The sequence below is a fragment of the Artibeus jamaicensis genome, unplaced genomic scaffold, assembly GCF_021234435.1.
Source record: "Artibeus jamaicensis isolate MK-2021 breed Jamaican fruit bat unplaced genomic scaffold, CSHL_Jam_final contig_867, whole genome shotgun sequence".
Lineage (NCBI taxonomy): Eukaryota > Metazoa > Chordata > Mammalia > Chiroptera > Phyllostomidae > Artibeus > Artibeus jamaicensis.
Window position 1 is genome coordinate 10,209,204 of NW_026521995.1, and position 24,026 is coordinate 10,233,229.

At 35.9% G+C, this 24,026-nt stretch overlaps 1 protein-coding gene and 1 long non-coding RNA gene across 4 annotated transcripts in view; one reads left to right on the plus strand and one right to left on the minus strand.

Annotated features, from left to right (window-relative positions):
- Nucleotides 1-15,882, minus strand: part of MTPAP (mitochondrial poly(A) polymerase) — a 28,970-nt gene extending 13,088 nt beyond the window's left edge. The window contains exons 1-5 of the mRNA XM_037165497.2: nucleotides 15,701-15,882; nucleotides 12,441-12,613; nucleotides 11,719-11,952; nucleotides 10,220-10,444; nucleotides 2,096-2,307 (exon numbers count right to left, since the gene is read on the minus strand). Of these exons, the coding sequence (XP_037021392.2) occupies nucleotides 2,096-2,307; nucleotides 10,220-10,444; nucleotides 11,719-11,952; nucleotides 12,441-12,613; nucleotides 15,701-15,854 (998 nt within the window). The 5' untranslated portion in view covers nucleotides 15,855-15,882. The remainder of the gene's footprint in view (nucleotides 1-2,095; nucleotides 2,308-10,219; nucleotides 10,445-11,718; nucleotides 11,953-12,440; nucleotides 12,614-15,700) is intronic.
- Nucleotides 15,883-17,057: 1,175 nt separating this feature from the next.
- On the plus strand, nucleotides 17,058-23,144 carry LOC119063883 (uncharacterized). 3 transcript variants are annotated; one of them, XR_005085264.2, is made up of 5 exons: nucleotides 17,058-17,218; nucleotides 20,695-20,822; nucleotides 21,391-21,441; nucleotides 22,567-22,618; nucleotides 23,010-23,144. It is a non-coding gene; the product is annotated as an uncharacterized LOC119063883 (long non-coding RNA). The 3 variants fall into 3 exon arrangements; XR_008393050.1 differs by lacking the exon at nucleotides 21,391-21,441 and having other exon boundaries at nucleotides 17,058-17,274; XR_005085263.2 differs by lacking the exon at nucleotides 21,391-21,441.
- The last annotated feature ends 882 nt before the right edge of the window (nucleotides 23,145-24,026 follow it).

Consider the following 24,026-nt stretch of genomic DNA (forward strand, 5'->3'; position numbering starts at 1 on the left):
GGCACTCAATCCACTGAACCACATCAGCCAGGGTGGCAACATAAAATTTAATGTAAATGGTTGAATATCAAATATATTCATTACTATTAAAACTTTCTTCTAAATGTTGACAATTACACCGTAGTTCTAAAACTTAATTTTTAAGTCAAAGTTCCTAAACATGACTTACATAAGTAAAACACACTATGTAAGTGCTATTTAATAAGTACTAATAAAGGCAAGTGATGGCTTTGCACCTCAGTTTTACACAAGGCTTATCTAGACCTTTGGTAGATAAGCAAGCCTAAAAACAGAAGTAAATATTCTACTTATTTTACCAAGAAAGTATAAATGTCTTAAAATTCAGCCAAAGTTACTTCAGTCTACCACTTATAAAACCAAAACTGACAAAGATAAAGTATCTATTAAGAAATCAAAAAAAAATAAATAAATCAAAATCCAGAGCTTATTTTCCATGTTTCCTAGCCATAATGTTATAATGCAAAGAATTATTAATCAGAAATATTTTTAAATATTTAAGTACCTACTGATCAAAATATATTTCTAGTTTCTCAAAGAACAGACATAGGCACAAAATTATTTAACAGTATCAATCTCAAACAGTCTATAAAAGTACCACAATGGCATTTACTTACTGTGTGTAAAGAGAATAGAATGATAAATGGCAAATTGGAAATTCACAATGATTAAATGTTTTACAATATGGTATGCAGTTCCTACAAATATCACATGGAATCAAATATTTTTCTACCAAAAATCATTTTTGTAAAAGCTGTCTGTTTTTATGCAACTTGTGATGTTATCTTTATTTTAGAATAAAAAATATTTTATCTATATAAATGAAGCTAACTTAAGCTGAAAAATAAATATCAAATAGTGTGAAGTATCCAATATAAAGAAATGATGCAAGGATTAAAAACCTGAAGCCTATTAAAACAAATGTTTAAAAACCTGTCCCAACAAGACAATGATAATTACAGAGAAAGATAAATGTCATTTTGTTCTCATTTACATACCAGAAATGTTAGAAAGTACAGTATATATTTCTACTTATTTTTGCTACATCAGCCACTTAAGAGAAATTCAGAAGTACTCAGCACTATCTTGTTAGTGAATCCTTGGGTTTAATTAAAACTACTCTAGATAGGATTTTCTGAATATTTTTAGTTATGATTACTCATGTAACATAATATGGTGAAATAAAATGCATGCAATGAGAATACCAGAATTAAAAAATAAACTTCTCCCCCTGGCCAGCATGGCTCAGTTGGTTGAGTGTTGGCCCATGAACCAAAAGGTCACAGGTTTGATTCCCAGTCAGGACACATGCCTGAGCTGCAGGTTCAGTTCCCTGTTGGGGCATGTGCAAGAGGCAACCAATGAATGCTTCTCTCTCACATCAATACTTCCCTCACTTACCTTCCCTGTAAAAAGAAAATAAATAAATACTAGTTTTTAAAAATAAATAAAAAGTAAACTCAATTAATAATGTTTTCCCTATTGAGAACAAAAGAAAAGAAAAAATAACTAGAGCATAAAGGAATTAGTTCTTCTCATCCTCTTTTTTTTTTAAGCAAACAGGTTGCTAGAATAATAAAATGAAAATATGCTAAAGAAAACCTACACATTCTAAAGCCACTCAGACTACATTCTGACTTAAGTAAATAGCGTATTTGTTTAAGAAGCAAAGTTGACTATGTTTGGAGGTAATTCAGAAGTCAAACTCAAGTTGATACCTTATTTTCAAAGTATATTAGAAGCCTATACAGAGAAGACTATATACTACAGGTACTTTACGTTGCCATCAGGCTGCATAAATAGTAACAACAAAATGCAATTCTCCCAGAAAATGATGTTAGTTAGGTATGGTAACATTTTAACACAATATCCTAACATTTTAGTTATGAACACCAAAAAAACGAATGCGCCTAACAGAAAATATTTCCTACTTTTTGAACCCCATGTTCAAATCTTTAAAAGATTATTATTAAGGCACATCTATGACTCCAAAGCTATTAGACAGTTCATTACGAGAAAAACTATACTAACACCTTACGCTATTCACATTTAAGATGATAAACTTAAGCGATCATACCTATTGTTAGCAGTCAAATCACACTGAAATCCAGAGGCCTGGTGTGAGAACCTCACTAGCGGACACCGAGCATTCAGTATTTTTTGTACACCCACACAACCAGGGCCAAAGTGGTCAAGGCATTCTCCTATCACAGACAGGATCTTCTGAGTTGCAATTCTTTCTGAAGCAGCACTTTTCACTTGAAATTCCATCAGAAAGTTTCCTGAGTTCTGAATAATAAAAATACTTGTAAATAGAAGCTTTTTATAAAAAGGAATTTCCTACACAATCTTTTCTAAAAGAATGCTCTAAATCCATTCTAGCAAAAATAAATCAAAACAAAAACAAAAAATGAAATACAGGCAAAAGCAGATGACAGTATGCACACAAGATCAGAAGATCAACAGGAGACAAGACAGCATCAATACACTTAACTATATAGAGAGGAATTTAATATTTAATAAAATAAGCTCTGCAAATTACTGGGGGAATATTACTACTCAACAAATAAGTCATGGGGCCACAAATAAACTAACAACAAACAAACAACAACCTAAATCCCTACACTGGTCCAAAAACCAAAGTATCAACATAAGTCAAAGGCGCTGTAAAATGTTTTATCAGTGAAGAACTAGAAGACAATGGTTGAATAGTTTTACAATCTCAAAGTAGTAAAGGATTCACTAAGTATTACACAAAATTTTAGAACACACAAAAGAAGAAATACAATTATGTAAAATTTAAACCAAGACCTGGCTGGCATAGCTCAGTGGATTGAGCGTGGGCCTGTGAATCAAAGAATCGCAGTTTGATTCCCAGTCAGGGCACATGCCTGGGTCGCGGGCCAGTTCCTAGCAGGGGACCACATGGGCGGCAACCATACATTGATATCTCTCTCTCTCTCTCTCTCTCTCTCTCTCTCCTTCCCTTCCCCTCTAAAGATAAATAAAGAAAATCTTTTAAAAAAAATTTTAAAACCATCTGAAGGCAAAGCATATACCCAGTACTAGATAAAAGACAAAGTAAGACAAATGTCACATAAGGACTACTTTCCCTCATTTATGAAGGATTTGTACACATGAAAGAGAAGAAAACCTACCTAATTCTAAAAATGGACAAAAAAGACTTGAATAAGAAATCAACAGAATAACCTGGCTGGTGTAGCTCAGTGAATTGTGCGCAGGCCTGTGAACCAAAGCATCACTCGTTTGATTCCCAGTCAGGGCACATGCCTGGGCTGCAGGCCATATCCCCAGTACGGAGTGGTGTGCTACAGGCAACCACACACTGAGTTTCATTCCCTCTCTTTCTCCCTCCCTTCCCCATCTCTCTAAAATAAATAAAATCTTTAAAAAAAGTAATTCTTGAAAAAAATTCCTTATAAAAAAAGAAATCAACAGAATAAAAATGGCTAAGAAACATAGTAAAACATGTTCTTGTTTTCTGAAACTAAAGAAATTAGAACTAAGTTAAGACCCTGAATAGCCTCTTTTTGAGAAAGAAGGACAAAGTAGGAGGGATCACAATACCTAATATCAAACGATACTACAAGGACACTTGAATCAAACAGTCTGGAACTGGCATAAGAACAGACACATAGATGAATGGAACAGAACAGAAAGCCCAGAAATAAACTCATGTCTCTATGGTCAATTAACATTTGACAAAGGGGGCAGGAGAATACAATGGAGTAAAAATAGCTTCTTCAATAAATGGTATTGGGAAATACTGCACAGGTATATGCAAAAAACTGAAACTAGACCAGCAACTGACACTATACACCAAAATAAACTCAAAATGGGTAAAAAACTTAAGTGTATGTCATGAAACCATAAAAGTCCTAGAGGAAAAAAAACATAGGCACTAAAATTTCAGATATCCCATGTAGCAATATTTTTAAAAATGCATCTCCTAGGGCAAGGAAAATAAATGAAAAAAATAAACAAATAAACTATATCGAATTAGAAAGCTTCTGCATGGCTAACTAAAAAAAAAAATCGTCAAAACTTGAACTGACCATATGCAAGAACATATATGCCAATGATACCTTGGACAAGGGTTTGATCTCCAAGATATATAAAGAACTGTATGACTCAACACCAGAAAGACAAAAAATATAATTAAAAAATACAATTAAAAAATGGGCAAAGGACCTGAACGGACACTCCTCTAAGTAGGACATATGGAGGGCTCAGAAACATATGAAAGGATGCTTAAACATCACTAGCCATCAGAGAGATGCAAATTAAAACCACAATGAGATATTACCTTACACTGCTCAGAATGGCCATCATAAACAAATCAACAAACAACAAGTGCTGGCAAGGATGTGGGGAAAAGGGAACCCTAGTGCACTGTTGGTGGGAATGCAGACTGGTGCAGCCAATGTGGAAAACAGTATAGCAATTTCCTCAAAAAACTAAAAATGTAACTTCTGACCCAGCAATTCCACTGCTAGGATTATACTCTAAGATGTCTGATACTGCTGGGAATATAAACTAAGAATCTGGAGTCAGCAAATTCACCAAATCAAAAGAACTTATGCACCCCTATGTTCATAGCCAAGTGCTGGAAACAGCCTAAGTGCCCATCAGTAAATGAGTGGATCAAAGAACTGTGGCACATTTACACAACGGAATTCTATGCAGAAGAAAGAAGGAGCTCCCACCTTTTGCAACAACATGGATAGAACTGAAGAATGTTATGCTAAGTGAAAGAAGCCAGTTGGTGAAAGATACCATATGATCTCACCTCTAAGAGGAACCTAATGAACAAAATAAACTAATGAGCAAAATAGAACCAGAGTATGGAAATGAGGAACAGACTGACGACAGTGACCAGAAGAGAAGGGGGAGAGGGATAATGGTGGAAGAAGGGGAAGGGACCAGTCAAGGAACATGTATGAATGACCAATGGACATGGACAATAGGGTGGGGAATGACTGTGAGAGTTGGGGGGGTGGGCTGGACAGAGGACAACAAAGGGAGGAAAATTGGGACAACTGTAATAGAACAATATTTAATAATAACAAAAAAAAAAAAAAAACCCAGCCCAGGCTGGTGTAGCTTAGTGGATTGAGAGCAGGCCTGCAAACCAGAGTTGCCGGTTCCATTCCCAGTCAGGGCATATGCCTGGGTTGTGGGACAAGTCCCCAATAGGGGGTGCTCAAGATGCAACTACACACTGATGTTTCCCTTTCTCCTTTCCTTCCCCTTCTCTAAAAAATAAGTAAAAAAAAAAAAAAAAAAAACTCAGAACACAAATAAACCTAACTATATCTTAAATACCATAATTAGACTATAAAGTCTAATGTTAGTATCCTAATGATTCTTGAACCCAGAATTTTATCTACATACTCTCACAATTTAAAAAATACTAGAAACAAACAAAAGAAATGAAAACAGCAATGAGACTTTATTCATCAGTCTGGCAAAGGCAAAAAGGCTGACAGAACCAGCACTAATGGGAGTAGGGAAATATGTATATACTATGAGGGGAAATGTAAACTAGGATATAATTTTTGGATGACTTCAATATTATTGGAATTTTAGGTGTATACTTTGACTAGCTCTTACAATACTAGGACCTTATCCCAACGGAATACTCCCATAAATGAGTCAATATACCAAGCTGTTCACTCGCTGCTGCATTATCTGTGGGGGTCCCTACCCTCAACCACTCTCCCTTCTAGAAGTTCCTACTAAAAGGATCCAGGCCCCAACAATGTTGATGATGGAAATCTACCCACCCACTCACCCCCTACTCTCATGGGCAACTAATCTAAGCACTGTAGGCTGTATCATTCATACTGAGATCTCTACTAGGAACTGGAACTGAGGTTCAGAGGCAACCACATGGCTGAAATATGTAACTCAGAAGTTCTGGGGCAGGTGCACTGTATACCACAAAGAAGAAAATGTAAAGAAAATCAATGGCAGTAGAGGGAAGGAAGTAAAGGGGAAAAAGATAAAACAAATTTGTGGGGAGAAATAAAGAACACTTCATGGATTCTTGATAGTTTATACTTCCTAGTTCTAGTCCTTTCCTAAGACTCATCCACGTTCCTGACCATGGGTTCTACGATGCCGCTTCTACTACCAATTCCCTTTGGTTAAGTTAGTTTGGATCGGGTTCTATTATGTACAACAAAAGAATATTACGTAATGTAGTAGGTAATAAAGGTGGGGAAAAAAGATACCACCTTAGTTGTCTAAAAAACAAAGCTTTAGTTAAATAAACAATGGTACATAAATTCCAGGGAATATTCTGCAGCCATTGAAAAGGATGGGGTAGACTGACTGCCAAAACACTATTAACTAGGGGAAAAAATTAAGTTATAATCTATAAAAAATAACTTTGTGGTTTAAAAAAAAACAGCGTTTCTAAATGAAAAGTATCCGGAACAAAATAAACTACTCAGAGTAGTTATTTCTCAAAGTGGTAGGACCATAACAGATAATAACACTATACATTCTTGTAATTATTACTTTATAATCATTAAAAAAGATTTAAAAATATATAAATGTGACATGTAAACAAACAATCCTCAAAAATCAACATGTTATGTTTTCTCTACTTGCCAGATTTCTACTTACTGGCAAACTTTTATATGAGATTAAAAAATGGATTTCCTTTAAAAAACATTAAAATTTCCAAAATGTAGTTCATTTCTTTTGCTATAACATCTTTATAACTTTTGCTCCCCTAGTCCAATGTATTTTAAAATACAAACACACAAATTTATATGGAAGGAGAAATTCAAACAAGAGAAACCGGTAAGTAAAGTGTGGATCTCCTTAATGAAAAAGCAAAGAAGGCAAAACATTGTCTATCAAGATTAAGAATGTCTTCTATCAAGGAGACGTTCATGCCCTAGCTGGTATGGCTCAGCTGGTTAGAGCACTGTCCCACAACCAAAAGGTTGCAGGTTTGATTACGGGTCAGGGCACATACCTAGGTTTTGGGTTTGGTTCCCAGTCAGGCACATATGGGAGGCAATCAATCAATGTTTCTCTCTCTCCCTTTCTCCCTGTCTCCCTTCCTGTCTAAAAGAAATAAAAAATGTCTTGGGTGAGGATTAAAAAAAAAACTACAATGAAATACCACTTTACACCTGTTAGAATGGCTACCATCAATAAAACAAGTAGTAACAACTTGGAGAGGCTGTGGAGAAAAAGGAACCCTCAGTCACTACTGGTGGGAATGTAACTAGTACAGCCGCTACGGAAAACAGTGTGAAGGTTCCTCAAAAAATTAAGAATATGAGTTACCACATGACTCTGCAACGCCTCTCCTGGGTAATCTATCCGAAAACATTTATTCACAAAGATGAATGTGTCCCTATGTTCACTGCAGCTTTATTCAGTGACCAGTAGATGGAAACAACCAGAGTGTCCTTCAATAGATGATTGGATAAAGAAGATGTGGTCCATACAATGGAATAACACTCAGCCATAAGAAAACATGAAATACTGTCATCTGCGACAAAATGAATGGATCTCAAGATCACACTAAGCAAAATAAGTCAGATGGAAGTCAAGAACCATATGATCTCACTCACATGTGGGACATAAAATTGAAAGCAACAAATGAACAAACAAGATAAAAAACAAAAACACAGACACATACAACAGTATAGTGGTTACCAGAAGGAAAGGGGGTGTAAGGGAGGTAGTAAATGGTAAAGGGGGTCAAATACAAGGTGACAGGGGGTCAAATACAAGGTGACAGACAGAAGATTTGATTCGGGGTGGTAAATACACAATGCAATACACAGATGATGTATTGTAGACTTGTAAAGTGGACTTGAAACTTACCTAATTTTATTAATCAATGTCACCCCAATAAATTTAATTTTAAAAAGGTTAAGCAGGTATAGAAGAAAAAAACTTATCTGGAGTTAAATCATCTCAGGATGGCAAATGAAAGGCAATAGGGAAAGTAGTATCAGATTAGTTGATAGAGGGATATTGTTGGATTGCATCCTCAGATGCAAAGGAAGGGTTAGAAACAGAAAAGATAATGTAATTTAAAAAAATTTAAATAATATAAATGAGAAAAGAATAAAATCACTGAGGTAAGAGAAGTGAAAACACCACCATAAAATAGGCCTAAGTAATGGAATTAGAGCCAGGAAACTGGAGAAACTGAACTATAGGCAGGAATGTGAGTGTTACTAAAGCCATTCACCAAAATTTCTGCATCCCCTTTCTGACAAGATTCCCATTCCTGCCTCTCTGATGTTAAGTACAGTCACATGACTTGCTTTGCCAATAAAATGTAAGCAACAGCTTCATGCATCACTTCCAGGCAAAAGCTTCAAGAGCCAGAGCTCCGTCCTCCACTTGGCCTTCCCACTGCACCAGTGATGGCAGAAGCACAGGAGATGAAACCGTGGTCAGCCTGGGTGCTGCAGAGACACCTGTCTAGAGTGCCTGCTGACCCACTTTGGCCCAATGGCCTCAGCAAGAGATAGCCAGGGATGTGGGAGCCACTGAAATTTGGGAGCTGTTTGTTATGAAAGCATAACCAAGTCTAATCTGTCTGACATAAGAAGACGTGGAGAATCACATGAGGTAACTAGATTTCTGCACAGAAGTCAAACACTGCAATTATGGAAGATACAGATGAAAAAAACACATCATTAAGAGCAAAAGCTAAGATCCTTTAAAAGTTACTCTTCTCCATCAGATAAATAAAAATTAGAAAAATTCTTCATATACAGCTAAATCAATAAATATTTCTTGTTATTTCTTGTAACACTACTTAATTTCAGATAAGTTATAAAAGTATTATTACAAGTTCTTCCTAATCTCACAAGTATACTACTATCTAACAAAGATAAAACAGAAGTTAAGTACCCTGACCACAGCAATAATTTAGATAACAGAAAATAGGACTTAGCCACCAATTTTCACCTGTTACTTAAATTCACTAGAATATAGAAACCTTTAAGAGAAAGAAAAACTGAAGAGCAAAGGCAGATTTTAACTTTTGGCTTTGTGCTAAAATAATCTTTGTCATAAGTTAGATGGCACATTTCACATTTATACATCTTTCACACATTAAAAACTTTATGAAAATTTACAATTTTAGTTAGGAAATAACTTCTATTCACTCCCTAGCAAATCATCTGTTCAATGGCTGTGCTACAAAGGATGGTCTACACAGCACTGTAAAACACACAAGAGTCTAGCACACTCCTCCTAACTGCCCTCAGCCCAGGCTACAGAATAAAACAAGCACACAGAGAATTACAAACTGGTTAACTTTACTCTGTTAGACATGAAGGTTAGTAAGAACATGAACAGAGTACATAAATTCTAAACTTTAAGGAGAAAGGGAAGGCAAGAATAAAGGAAGCATTAATCCAAGAGTAGGAGGAAAGAGAATGAAAAGCAACAAAAAAGCTTAGAAAATAGAAAATAAAAATTAGAGAGAAATGAATCCAAAAATTATCAGTAATAATAAATGCATTGAACTCAAAGACTCACAGTAAAAGCACAAAATTTGGTGATGTGCTATTTCTAAGAGATATACCCTAAATGTAAAAAGAGATATACCCTTTACATTCATAAAGGCTGAAAAGAAGAATAAAAAAGAAGACAATATTAGACAAATAGCAAGTGGCCACCTAAACAAACAAAAAGGAATTTAAGGAGAAAGCATTTAGATAAAAAACATAATTTAATGATAAATGAATATAATAGAAATTCAAGAAAATATAATAATCATATCCCTATATACCTGTATGTACCTAATGAAGCCATTGAAAACAAAAATCAAAAGAATTCTAAGTTAAGGACAAAGATCATGAGATTAAAAAATATTCCAATAACCAGATAACACGGATAAGAAATTAGTTAAGATGCAGATATTTTGAATAACACCGTAAGTAAAAATGTTGGCCTAACCTAAAAACTTCTGAACTTTTGAAAATAACCATTTTATTATGTATAAATAGAACAGTACTAAAAAATGGTCACATATTAGACAAATAAAAAGAAAGCCTTTACAATATCAAATAGACCATATTCTTTAACCACAGTGTTTACTAAGTTTAGAAATCAACAGTTATAATTTTATTCAAAGATGTTCTTTACTTTTCTAATACCTTAATTTTAGTGATCTAAAGAAATATACCTTGTGAGCACTGGATTTTCCAATTTCATCTAGGTCCAAAAGCATGTCCAAATCACATCCTAATTTCCCAAAACCATTCACAGAAGAGCCAAAGGGTCTGACTTCACAGTGCGGAAAATACGCAGCTGCTATGTCTTCGATGAGCGAACAGGTGAGGTAGCGCAGCTTCGCATTCTCCTCCGTCAGCTGGAACTCCTTCAACAGAGTGTTCAGCTGATCGTCCACCTAGCTGGCCAAAACAATACCAACGAAGTACAAAAAGCACAAGTCATATAAAATAATTGTCATTTCACTTCTAGAGAATTAATGGCTTTGGAGACCTTCTTTAAAATATGCAATCTTTCTCTCTTCAGCCTTAAAAGTAGATTTATTAAAATACCCTTTTTAAAAGCACTGAGAAATAATGACACTAGCAAAATAAAAGTGACCAGAATTAAAATTATTACTTTTCTTAGTCAATCAGAACAAAGTACTGTATAAGGAAGATGAAAACAGTAAAATGCTCCAGAAAAGGTCAAAAACAACCACAAAACTAGACATTTTAAAAGAAGTTGGGGAGACAAAAGAACTAATGTTAAAGGCAAGAAACACTGGAAATAAGCAATGCTTCAAGTAATGAAGGCCCAAGATCTATGCTCTTTAAAATAATAACCGTATATTTTGTGTGTATGTATGTGTGTTTCAACATCAGTATGTGACTGATGCTGAAATGATTACATTTTCAAAGTATAAAGTAGAATTAAGTATTTAAAATACAAATCATAGCATAAATGCTCATATTTGAAAATAATGTCAGTAATAAAGCATTCGAGAAAAATAAATAAAAGAACTATAAAGGACATAAAATTTTAAAAATCAGAAAATTGTCCTGGATGGTGTGGCTCAGTGGATTGAGCACCGGCCTGCAAACAGAAGGGTCGCCAGTTCAATTCCTAGTCAGGGCACATGCCTGGGTAGCAGGCCAGGTCTGCAGTGGCGAGGGATGTGTGAGAGGCAGCCAAGTGGTGTTTCTCTCCCTCTCTTTCTATCTTCCTTCCCTCTCTCTAAAAATGAAATCTTTTTAAAAGAAATTAGAAAATCAAACAAAAAATATTTCGATAAATAAAACCATGGACTGATTCTTTGAAAAGACTACTAAACTAGCTAAACCTTTGAAAAATCTAAGTAAGAAAAACAAAAACTAATATAAACATTAATAGAGCAGAAAGAAAATAAAACCAGAAATCAGACATTTTAAAATTTGGAGAACAATGTCATGTACAAATTATGTCACTATAATGGCAAGATAAAGAAAGCCCCAGTACTCTAAAGCCCGAAACTTGGGAGGAATGTGGTCACTTCTGAGGGGTACAAATGGGCTATGGCGGCGGGAAGTGGGGACAGATCACATTTACTGCTCACTCAACATACTCTGTAGTTTCAATATGAAATAGTAAGAACTTATACAAAATAATGCAAACACACACTTTTGTGTCAAGGAAGTATTCCTATAAACTTACACTCTCGGCATTACAAAGTAATTCGAAAAGCTTCTTGTTTGAGGGAGGCGACTGGCTACTGCATGGTATATCTGACTGCTCAGAAGTCTGGCTGGCTGGATTCTTCAACTTTAAATTGAAGAAACGTGACCTGAATGGAATCGCGGCCTCTGTGCCCACGCTCAGAATACGAGTCACACTCTGCAGTGAAGCTACGCTGTCCTTTTGACAAAATTCTACGACAGCATAAAGACCCTGTAACAGAAACAGAAAAACAGACCACATTTCAAAATGATGTAGTTGCCACAATAATATTTAGTTCGTATCTCAAAGCAATTATCATGAGCAGACATTAATGTTTAAAATTTACGAATGATATGCTTCTAACAAAAATATTGGTTTTAATAGTTAAAAACAGATTAAGAAAAGGAACACCATAAAGTGAGACTAGTCAGAAGTTGAAAAGAATGCTGAAACAGAAATTTAACAGCAAACAAAGATCCCTCCCACTGGCCTTTATTCCTAAAATAATGGAATTATTTAAAGTATTCAAGTAATAAAATCCTTCAGTATATATTGCTTATAAATCTGCAATCCTCCTGTATTTTTATTTCCATATAAAGAAAACTCATTAAAGAAATTTAGATAAAAAAATGTAAAATAACAAAAGAGAATGTAACTTTACCATATTGCAGAGGCAAGAAATTTTTAAAAATAGGTTATATTGTTTTTCAAATACTTACAAAACTTTCAAAGAAGAAATGATTATTAATAGGTCCATGTTGGGATAAATACTTGAGAAACTTTTTTTCACTGATTTTATTTGGGCAAAGTATTAGAACAGTCCGCTGTGCCTGTTCTCGTCTTTCTTTTTGCACCTCAGAGAATCTCTTTTTGGGAGTCCTGTCTTCAGAGCCTATGAATGAGATAAAAATCATTTCCAACACACACACATGTGTAAAACTTAAAGCATATTTTGTGAGGTATATACAAGTTTTACGTCCAACTAAAACAACTTTATCCAAATCTCATCTTCTTCTCTCCTAAGGACGAAGCTACTACACTCCTTCAATTTTCATTTTATCATTCTCTTGTGACTATCATTAAAACTGCCCACTTTCTGTTTTGATTTACTATATTCAATGCATAGTGGTAAAAAGAGATCCACAAAATTTTAAAAGCAAAACCAGTAAAGTCACTCATTTAACATTTCCTCAAATACATACATACATAATCTATGTGAGTGTAACATTCCATAGCCTGAAATTGTTTCAAGCTTGAGTGCAGTGAGACAATGAAGTTAGAAATTTAATGTAGTGAAGTTATTACAGTTGTTTTTTTGTCAAGGGTCTTGATTGGGCTCAAGGCATCGACTACCAACGTGCTCAGGGAAATCAAAAAAATTTAAAACCTAGTTGCTGCTTGTAAAGAGCACATGACAATTTTACTAAAGAAATACAGGGTAAATTTTTTTCCCACTAAAAACCACTCCAGGGGGTAGGAATTTTACAATCACGGGAAATGAAGACAACAACTGCTGTGATAGTCAAGAATTTACTACTACTACCCACTGACCACAAAGGAATAATAAACAAGTGAACCAAATATAAGGAGAAAGAAAAATCATTCAAGTTAAAGCCAAACACTGAACCTTGGGAACTCATTTTTTTATCCAACATATTTGACTTATAGTTGGGTGGCTTAACAGTGCTTCTTCTAAAACTCTGGAATGGTACATTTTAGGGATTATAAACCATCCAGTACCAATACCCTCAACAAAATTCCAAAGACATTAAACAGAAAATGTAACTGTTGCATGCAAACCAATGGAGGCTTTTAGTTTCATTTCCTTCTAAAAGTTGTTATAATACTGGTAAATAAAGGAAACAAACAGATTGGAAACAAACTGTACTTTGATTTCAGCAAATTCCAAAATATCCTCATAAAGCTCTTTCATAGAATTTTTCAAATTCAGGTAAAAGATTATTTTGATTTTTTCCCTTTGAAGAAAGCTATGATAGAGCACATGAACATAGAGTTTCTGGCAGCCATGCTCCCCACCATCATTCCAAAACTGAAGAATCTGAGTCAATAAAGCCACCAAAATAACAACAGCTGAGGAAAACAGCAATACCTCCCATTGACCACACCCATTCAGTCAGTCCTAAAGCAGCTCCATGTCTTTCTGGACAGCTACTTGCTTTCCTGGGATGGTATTCCTCCCTTATCTAATGAAGCTAATTTGAGTTAGTTTCTGTCACCTGCACTCCTGAGTGCAGAATAATTCTTATTCTTATATCAGGGTTCTTCCCACTACTCACGTGAAAGCTGTGTCAAAACTAAGAGTAACATGGAAATGGGAAATAAGGAGATTTTAGCTCATTATAAACATTTTTTCAAACATTAATGCTTACCAAAAATGAAATTGCCTGGCTTATGAAATGGTATCCTCCTTGTTACTAAGGATGTTTTGGCAATGAGTTCTCCCAGAGTGAAAAACTGAATTGGGTATTTCCCAGGTTCCTTTCCATCAAAAAATTACATGCTTCTAAGTGAATATAAAGTGGTTACCTTTTCTTTTTAAAACAAAAGAAATTCAAATGAAGATTTTGTTACTTGTTATGCCCTACAAGAGTCCCTGAATAGTCGGTTTATTATCCTAATGATATGAACTGAGACACATTTCCTAAGAAAAACAACAAAGCTGTAATAAGTGAGTACAGACTTGGAATCAGGTTTTACCTTGGCCACTGAACAGCTGGGTAAGTCTGATTTAGCCACACAGTCTAGCCTGTTCCTCATCTTCAAAAGGAGCCAATAAGAATTTCCTCCATACCTACTTTACAGAATTCTATTCTTTAAAAAGCACATGAAGATACTCTAAAATATAAACTACCATACAGATGCTAAATTATAATAGTTTCTTTGTTAAAAGCTAATTGTTTAAACAAAAAAAAGGTTTCTTTGGCAGAATCCTTAGTCGAACTTTCAGACTTTTATTAAGAATTTTTAACAGAAGTAGCTTCTAACTAAATACAACCCAATCATTATTCCACTGAAATGTCATATTAAGTGACTTTACGACTGTCAATGAGTCTTTCCTGCAATCTGATGACAAGAGCAAGCCTATCATTTATTTTGCTTGTTCAGCCTACTTTAGAACTGTTCCCAGATATAATTTCATATCTAAAAACCACAGCTCCAAGCAACAGTCAAAATTAACACATATTCTGTTTAACACACTTCAGGTTTAAATTAACTCAGCTCCGTGACCACCACGCACAAGTCACTCAGCTCTTTGAGCCTCTTTCTACACCTGTAAAATGGAGACATTGACACATTTCTTGCTATATTGTTTTAAGGGCTGTAAATAACGTACACAGCCCTAGGATCACAAGAGGTGTTCAATAACAGGGGGCTTCTCAATACACAAGCACACTATTGCTATTGCAAGGCAATAGCCTGTTCCAGTGAACGCCTGTTACCAGATTTATTTTGCTCAAAACGGATAAAGGTATAAACTCAACCGCAGCAAATTTTATAGGCAGAGACCTACATTTGTGAACCAGGAACACCGGTTATTCACCAAGATTTCACTATACTTGGCCTCCATCAGCAACTTGTATCAAAATCAAGCACGTTTGTGAATGATGAAGTAACTGACTGGTATGTGGCATCCATGTTATTATTGGGAGCATTATTTAACCAGATTGTAAAACGCTAGCAAATTGTGTTCTTGACCTGAACGTCACAGATTTAAACAATTTCATTACGGAGAACAGGAGTCCGCAAAAAAGGAACCCCACCACCATGACCATGAGGGGCGACCCTAGGTTCCCGTAGTGACATTAGAGGAGGCTGGGACGCAGTCTCACCCTATTGTCAAAAGTTCCGCGGCCGATTCCACGGGCCACGCGTTGGCCCGCGCTCCCAGTCTCTTCCCCCTTCCCTCACCCTGGGACGGTCCGGGTTTTAGAGCAAACCGAGGACACGACGCCGTCACCTGTCTCCGCGATCCCCAAGGACTGCTCTTCTCTCCTGGGGTCTGCGGCCACAGTTCCTGGGCCACTGAGAAGCCTGTGGATTGGACGCAGGACTTGACTTCGCTGACCGCAGATGGGTAAACGGGCAAACAAACTCACACCGCCAGCAGCCATTGTCAAAGTAGCTGGAACGCTAAGACGAAAGGGCACGCGGCTGCTGCGCATGCGCACCGAGGAGAAAAAGAATGGGAAGTCTAGAGGGTCAAACTAGGCGAAAGACGTTCGCTTATAAAAGAAGATATTAAGTCCGGAATGAAGACACTTGAGCTTTCGGACTTGTTATGTTTCCACTCTCCCGCCGTCCTGTAAAAAAAAAAAAAAAAAGAACCCAGTAGATTGACCATGCCACCTTCTCTTTCAAATAAAGTCGTGAAAAGAAACAGAGCAAGGTCATGAGGGAAAACTACTGACTTTGGAATTTACACTTTGAGTATAAGTGACAGCAGTTTTTCTTTACCAAACACTGTTCTAAGTCCTTTCCTGTGTTGATTCTTAATCCTTACAACAGCCCTATGAGAGAGGAACTATTATTGTCTCTATTTATGCAGACTTTAAGGCACGCACAAGTTAAGTAATATTTCTAAAGTCACATAGCCATTCGGGGCAGAGATGGCAGTTAAAGCTAGGTTGTCTGGTACAGGGTTTATTTTTCTTTCTTCTTGTACACAAGTTTGTTAAGATTTAACCCATATACTAAACAATTCACCTCTTTAGGAATGCACGCAATGGTTTTTGTTTGCGGTATAAGTCACAAAGTTGTGCGAAATTCACCACAATCATTGTTAGAACATTGCGTCGCCTCCCGAAGAAACCTGGTGCTCGTCAGCTGTCGCGCCCACCCCATCCCACACTCCCCCAAGGTTCCAGTAACCATTCGCCTGCTTTCTGTCTCTGTGGAATAGACATTCTAGACATTCTTCATTCTAGACATTTTATATAAATAGAATCATGCAATATGTTGTTTTTTTGTGACTGGCTTCTTTCAAGGTTCATCCGTGTATCAGCTTTCAATACTTCATTCCTTTCTACGGTCAAATAATATTCCATCGTATCAAGTTCAAAGACAAACTGGGGCATATTAAAAACGTTGAGTTTATTCTGGCAAAAATTAATTCGGGCCGAAAAGTTTCCCATCTAGCAGACAGACAGGAACTGAAGGAGCTGCACAGAATGAAAGACTAGCAGGCAGCGGAGGGGGGCGGGGGGGGGGGGATGGTGAACAAGGACGTCACACCGGCGAAAAAAGCGGATTGGTTGTTGCCGAGTTACCACTTCCGCGAGGGCAGGGCTCTGTTAAACCGATTTCGTACCTGATCGTGTGACGTCTGATTCCGTTCCCCAAAGAGCTAAAACTGTAAAGAAGTTAAATTGATCTGGAGACGTGGGGCTTAGCAAAAGCAAGTCAACTTTGGGCCTGTTGCTTGTTTCAAACAATGGTGATGCCCCGTGTGGTTATCTAGTCATTAGTTAACGGACACGTGAGTTGTTGACATCTTTTTGGTATAGTAATTGATGCTCCTATGAACTTTCATGAGTAAGTTTTCGTGTGAGCATATGTTTTTACTTCTCTTGGGTAGAGGTGCTGAGTCATGTAATTATTCTTTATTTAATCTTCTGAGGAACTACTAGGCTGTTTTCCAAAGCAGCTGCACATTTTCATTCTCGCTAGTGGAGTACAAGGGTTCCAATTTCTACACATTCTTGCCAATAATTGTTCTTTCCTGTTTTGTTTTTTTAAAATAGTAGTCATCTTAATGGGTATATCACTTTTGATTTGCATTTTCCTGATGAATGTTGCATTCTCTTCATGTAATTATTGGCTTTTTGCATATTTTCCTTGGAGAAATGCTTATTCAGACCAGATATTTTTAAATTAGATTGTCTATTATTGTTTGAAGAGTCCTTTATATAGTCTAGTTATAAGCCCCTTATTAGGTATGTAATTTGCTAGTATATTATCCCATTCTGAGGGACTAATTTCCCTTTCTTGACAGTTCCCTTTGAAACATAAAGTAAATTTTGATGAAATCCATTTATCTATTTTTCATTTTATTGCTTATGCTTTTAGTGTCATATTTAAGAAACATTGCCTAATTCAAGTTTGTAAAGGATTACCCCTGTGGTTTTTTCTAAGCTATTTTTATATTTTTAGCTTCTTACATTTAGGTCTTTGATCCATTTTGAGTTAATTTTTGTGTATGGTATGAGGTAGGGGTACAACTTCATGATTTTGGGTGTGGATATCCAATTGCCCCCACACTGTTTGTTGTAAAGACTCTCCTTTCTTCAATAAGTGGTATTGTCATACTTACTGGAGTCAGTTGATCATAAGACTCCTGGGTTTATTTCTGGATTCTCAACTCCATGCCATTGATCTCTGTATATTCTTACGCCAGTACCACATTCTGTCTTAATTACCGTAACTTTGTAGTAAGTTTTAAAATTGAGAAGTGTGAGCGCTCCACCTTTTTCTTTTTCAAAATTGTTTTGGCTGTTAAGGGTACCTACATGTTCATATGAATTTTAGGATGAACTTGTCAATTGCTGCCAAAAAGGCAGCTAGGATTTCGATAGAGATCGTGTTGAATCTTTAGATCAATTTCAGGAGTATTGTCATCATAACAATATTAAATCTTCTAAAACATGAAACGGGAGGAGCTGCCATTTATTTACTTCTTATTTAATTTCTTTCAACAATATTTTCTAATTTTCAGTGTTTAAGCCTTACACTTTTAATTAATTTATTTCTAAGTATTTTATGCTTTGTGACACTATTATAAATATTTTTTCTCAATTTTTTTGAATTCACTGAAAGTTAAGGAAATATAATTGATTTCTATATATTAACATTGTATCTTGTATTCTCACTGATTCATTTATTAGTTCTAATAAGGTTTTTATTTGTAGCTGCCTTAAACTTTTCTACATGGAAGATTATGTCATCTGCAAAGAGAGACAGTTTTACTTCTTTCTTTACAATGTTGCAGCTTTTATTTCATTCCCTTGCCAAATTACCCAGGTTAGCACCTCTGATACAATGTAAAATATAAGAGGTAAGAATGCACATCCTTAAAGTGTTTCTGTTCTCACTGAAAAAGCATTCAGTCTTTCACCATGAAGTGGATGGTGGCTGTGGCTGTTTTTCAGATGCCCTTTATCTGACTGAAGAATTTACCTTCTCTTTTTGTTTGTTAAGCTTTTTTTTTTCTTCACAAATGGGTGTTTTGTCAAATGCTGTGCTTTTTTTCCCATCTATCAAAATGATCTTACAATTTAGTTTTTTTATTCCTTTAATATGGTATATTATAGTAATTGATCTTTGGTGTTAAACCAACTTTGCACTCCTGCAGTAACCTCACTGGTTCGTGGTGTGTGATTGTTTTTACCTATTGTGGCATTCAGCTTGCTTAAATTTTTGTTATAACCTTGTAACTAGTTTGCTTCTTTTTACCATGTTCAATATAGTCTGCTCTCAGCCCTCTGGCTAGAATGTTATGATCATGACACTTTTTCTCAAAACCCAGGGGCTTCTTTCCACTCTATTATTTATGGAATCAGGATTTGTAATCAAAATTAAAATGTAAACCATGTCTGAGTTTCTTTGAACTACTTGAAGAACAACCTTTAAAAATGCCCTTCAGATAGTTTGGCAATATTTGTCAGAATTACAAATGCATATATGCTTTGATCCAGCAATTCTACTTCTAGAAATTTATTGTATAGGTATACTCACTCAATCTTGCAGCTGATTTATTAGAGCAAAAGACAATAACCTAAACAAATAAGCCCTTTATTTAGTGATCTGGAACTACCTTCAAGATATATTGTTAAAATTGCTAAGTCAAACAGACAAAGGGTAGGACACTGTACACACAGACACACACAGAGACACAATGCACTTGCCTGTGTGCAGGCCGACTGTGTTTGGAAGGACACACAAAAGACTGATAGTCTTGGTTGATTCTGGAAGTGAAACTGAAATGCTGGAAGACAAGTGTGGAAAGAGGATTATTTATACCTTTTATACCTTTGAATTTTTTAAGATTTTAAAACATAATTCTAAAGTGTATTTTAAAGATTTAAAATACTTCTTAATTCAAATGTAAAATGTGTTTATTTTAATGATTTTTGTCTATAAATGTTCTATGTTGAATATGTGTTACTTTCATATTTGGAAAATTTTCAAGGAAGTTATTTGACACATTTGGAAAATGTACTTTATTGACAAAGAATTACCCTTCTACCCTTTTTTTCTCTTACCAAGGCATTCAAGTAAAAGAAATGCAAACTGCTGCTAAAAATGAAGTCACGACTTTTCCTATATTATACAGCTATTAAATAAAAATCTGACTATTAGTAAAAAATGTAAGATGCCTTCAGATCTACAGTTTGCTTCACGGAAGATGAATTTAGTGTTTAATGATCAGGGAAGGCAGAGAAAGTCACTTTTTCCTTTCACTTTTCTTGTACCCTTTTAATTTTGTCCCAGGTATTTATCCTGAGAGAAAGAGGAAGTACCATTTTGGATCTTGCATATAACTTTGTTAATGAAGTTCTTATATAAATTCCTAAATGTGGTCAAATACCTTTAAATATCATATAAGCCTTTTAAATCATATACATATTCTAAATTTATTATAATTCAAACTGACCATTCACATACATAACTTTGGGGTTTTATTGATTGGTTTTGCTACCAAAATTACTTTTCAACTGTTACTCGAATCTCTATACTTCTAGATATTCATAGATTTAATAAAGTAAAAGCTTATATTAAAATCATATCTTCTTTTATTTAATCCTTATGAGTAGGTTATAGAAACCATGGAATTAAGATTGGTGTGATGTTCTCTGAAATAAAATTTATGAAATATGTAAATCCATCATCTGATAAATCACCAGTTTAATATATTCAATGTGCTCATTATATAATCACTTCTGGTTGTATTTATAGACACGAGCCCTCCCAACCTCTCCAGAAGTCCAAGCCAGGAGGCCGTTCATGAATTATAGCTTGGGTAACAGCCTGCCAATCCCACTGTTCACTGAAATTCAGTACTAGAGTTTGCTGGGATTTATAAGGTACAAGTAAAATTGTCAAAGTGATTTCTCATGGTTTTATTTTTCAAACAGATAAATCATTCCTGTGCTGTTTCCATTGAAATGATGGTGAATTCTTCTACCAATTCATGTATGTCTGAGACCTAAAAGACATCATCACCTGTCAATATTTGAAGCAATTGCTGAGGCTCGCTCTCATATTCAGATGGGCAGTGTTCATTATCCATTTCGAGAGTCTGTCTATCTCAGATGGTTCAAGAATCTGAGGCACAGGCTTCTACCGTCAAATGGACTGACAGTCTCGTCAACAAGCCCCATGACACACCCACAGATTTTCTGCTGCTGCTGTTTCCATTACTGTCACACGGGGTCACTGTTGTAAACTGGTGGTTTTACAGAGTGCAAAGTATGGCTTCCAAAGTAGGAGGCAGCAAGACAGTGCTGGTCAATATGCCCTAATTAAAAAACAACAACAACTTACATTGATTTTGAATTTACTGTGGGCCAGTATGATATTGTGTCTGACTGTATCATCTTATTTAAACCTTACAATATGCCTGTAGATGTTATTATTATTCTCATTTTATAGATGCAAAACCAGAAATGCAGAAAGTTTAGGTAAAATGGCCAACACTACAGGGTAAGTAAGTAGTGATTCTAACCCAAGTGTGACTGACTTTCCAGTCACTGTGATTATATATATATACAAATCCGTCCCTCAATGTGTCCATGATTTTGACCTAATAATTCCACTTTTAGGAATCTATCCCATTTAGAGATGCACATAAAGCTTCACACACAAGGATGTTCAGTGCAGTGTATAATGATAAGAGTATCGGAGACCATCTTAAGGTTCAACAGGGAAGGCCTAGTTAATTTATAATCCGCCCACATATTAGAACTGTAATATGCTTCTTAAGTGATTTATATTAGCCAGTCACAGCACTAAGCATTTTGTTTCTTAACTCAGTTAACCCCCACAAAACCCTAGGACATAGGTATTATCATATTTCACTTCATCTAAGACATTATCATTAGAAGACACTCCATTATTTTATGCACCACTAAATACATGCTGCCAATTAATCTAGGACGCAATACTTTTTCATTGTAAATGGTGAGGTGTACGCTGACTTCAGAGATATTAAAATAAGGGAGAATGTTTATTTTAGAATTGATAAAAATAAGCTATTGTCACCCCTCATTTTATGGATAAAGAAACTGAGGTACATGGAAATTAAATAATTTTCCAAAGTTTTAAAGAATAAAAAGGCTGTGAATGAAGGTACAACAGGAATCAGAGTGACCAACAGTCCAAGTCTCTCTCTCTCTCTCTCTCCACCCCCTCAGGAACATGTAATATTTTAAACATTTTTTTTTCAAAAAACCTACAAAGCATCCTTTAAAAGAGTGATTCAGGCATCTCAGAAAACAGATGGCTTTTGGACAGGCCTTAAATCATGAAAAGTGTTTCTATTAGGACCAGAGGTACCTCTGATTCAGTGAATTAAACAGCTCTGAGCTACAAAGTTCCCTTAACTCAAAGTTTAGTGTCTTCTTCACTCACATGCTCCATGTAAACAACGAGCATTAACAACTTTACTCTTTTCCCTGTGATTTTTCTCTACACAAATGTTGCTATTTGGGGAAAATGAAGTGACAGATTCAGAGTCATGCACACATGCTTGTAAGCAAATGTTCTGAAGTGTGAACATCAGCTTTAACTTTGTGTATTTCACACTAAGCTCTGCTTCTCTTTTTGCAGGGAGGCTAGGGAAGGTTGATCCAGGGCCCTGATCTGTCATGAGAAGCATTTGGTGAGTTCACTGAAATATGAAGCGTCTGACACTGATGGTTGCCAGAGATAGGAGAGGGGGCGAAAAAGATGAAGTGATTAAGAAGTATAAATTGGCAGTTAGAGAGTAGTCACGGGGATGTAAACTGCAGCACAGGGAGTGTGGTCAGTGATACTGTGATAACCGTGTGTGGTGCCAGGTCGGTGCTAGACTTACAAGGGAAACACTTTGTAATAATTTTCTAGCCACTATGCTGATACCTGAAATTATTATAAAATAATATTGAATGTTAAAAAAAATTTTAAACCAGAGAAAGCTAAATGAAAATAGAGAGTTCTGGATTATCCTGCCAGATGTATTTATTAATTAGATTATCAAGGTGTGGGATTCGGGAATCTGCCTTTTTCACAAGTTGGTAGGTGTGCTGACCCTGAGAACCACTGCTGGAGACCATCACTATGGATGTATCACCCCATGGGATTCCACACCTTTCGGAAGAGGTTGTACACCATGAAACACCTCACATAATCTAGCAATTGTAAGCATTCATTACTTTTCTTCATAGAGAAACAATGAGTGCTATTTTGCTATATTTGTTATAATAAAATATTTGCTATGTTTGCTAAATGCATTTATACTAATTTTTATTGAGATTACATTTATTAATTCACTTATATGTGATTTTTAATTATGATCTCATATTTTAATTGATGAGTTTTAGGCATTGAGATCCCATCAAGCTCATGATCTCAGACACATAATCATCAGCACAGAAATACTCATTTCTACTCTCACTGCATTTAATGCTAACTCATATCTTCTTTGAAAAAAAAAGAATGAAAGGAAGAAAACAAAAGAAGGTAGAAAAAAGCCTTTGAAGAGGCAAGAGGGAAGTGAGACTGCTCTGTCTTGTCCTTTCCAGTGCGGGCTGCTGTCCCCTGTCCCAGCCATCTGTCACTAGCTCCCTCGTCCTCCCTTCTGCAAAGGCTGCTGCAGCCACCTACAGTGAGACTGTCTCTGTGTGGGCAGTACAGCTGCAGGCCACGAGTGGACGGCACAGGAAACCCACTGGGATAGGGACTCGGGGCCCCTGGGGAAAGGATGCTCTCACTCCTTGGGATGGAGCCCATGTTTTCTCTCTAGGTCAAACCACGTCTGCTTGGTGTGTGGCAACACAGCTGGGTTGGGAAAAGAGAAGCCTGCTTTAAAAGCCTCACAGCTGAAGGCCCAACCCATTAAAAAGTAGTTACTGTCTGTTCCGTTGTTCTAAAAATAAGCACTCCATGAAAGTCCCCGAAACACATAAATAAGCTTTAGATTGACCTTTCTAGAGAGACAGTTAAGATCTCCCTAAAACCTCTGCAAACTATGCAAAGTATTCAATAATTCCTTAGTTGGGTATTTCCTGGAAAATGTCCTGTTTCTTATC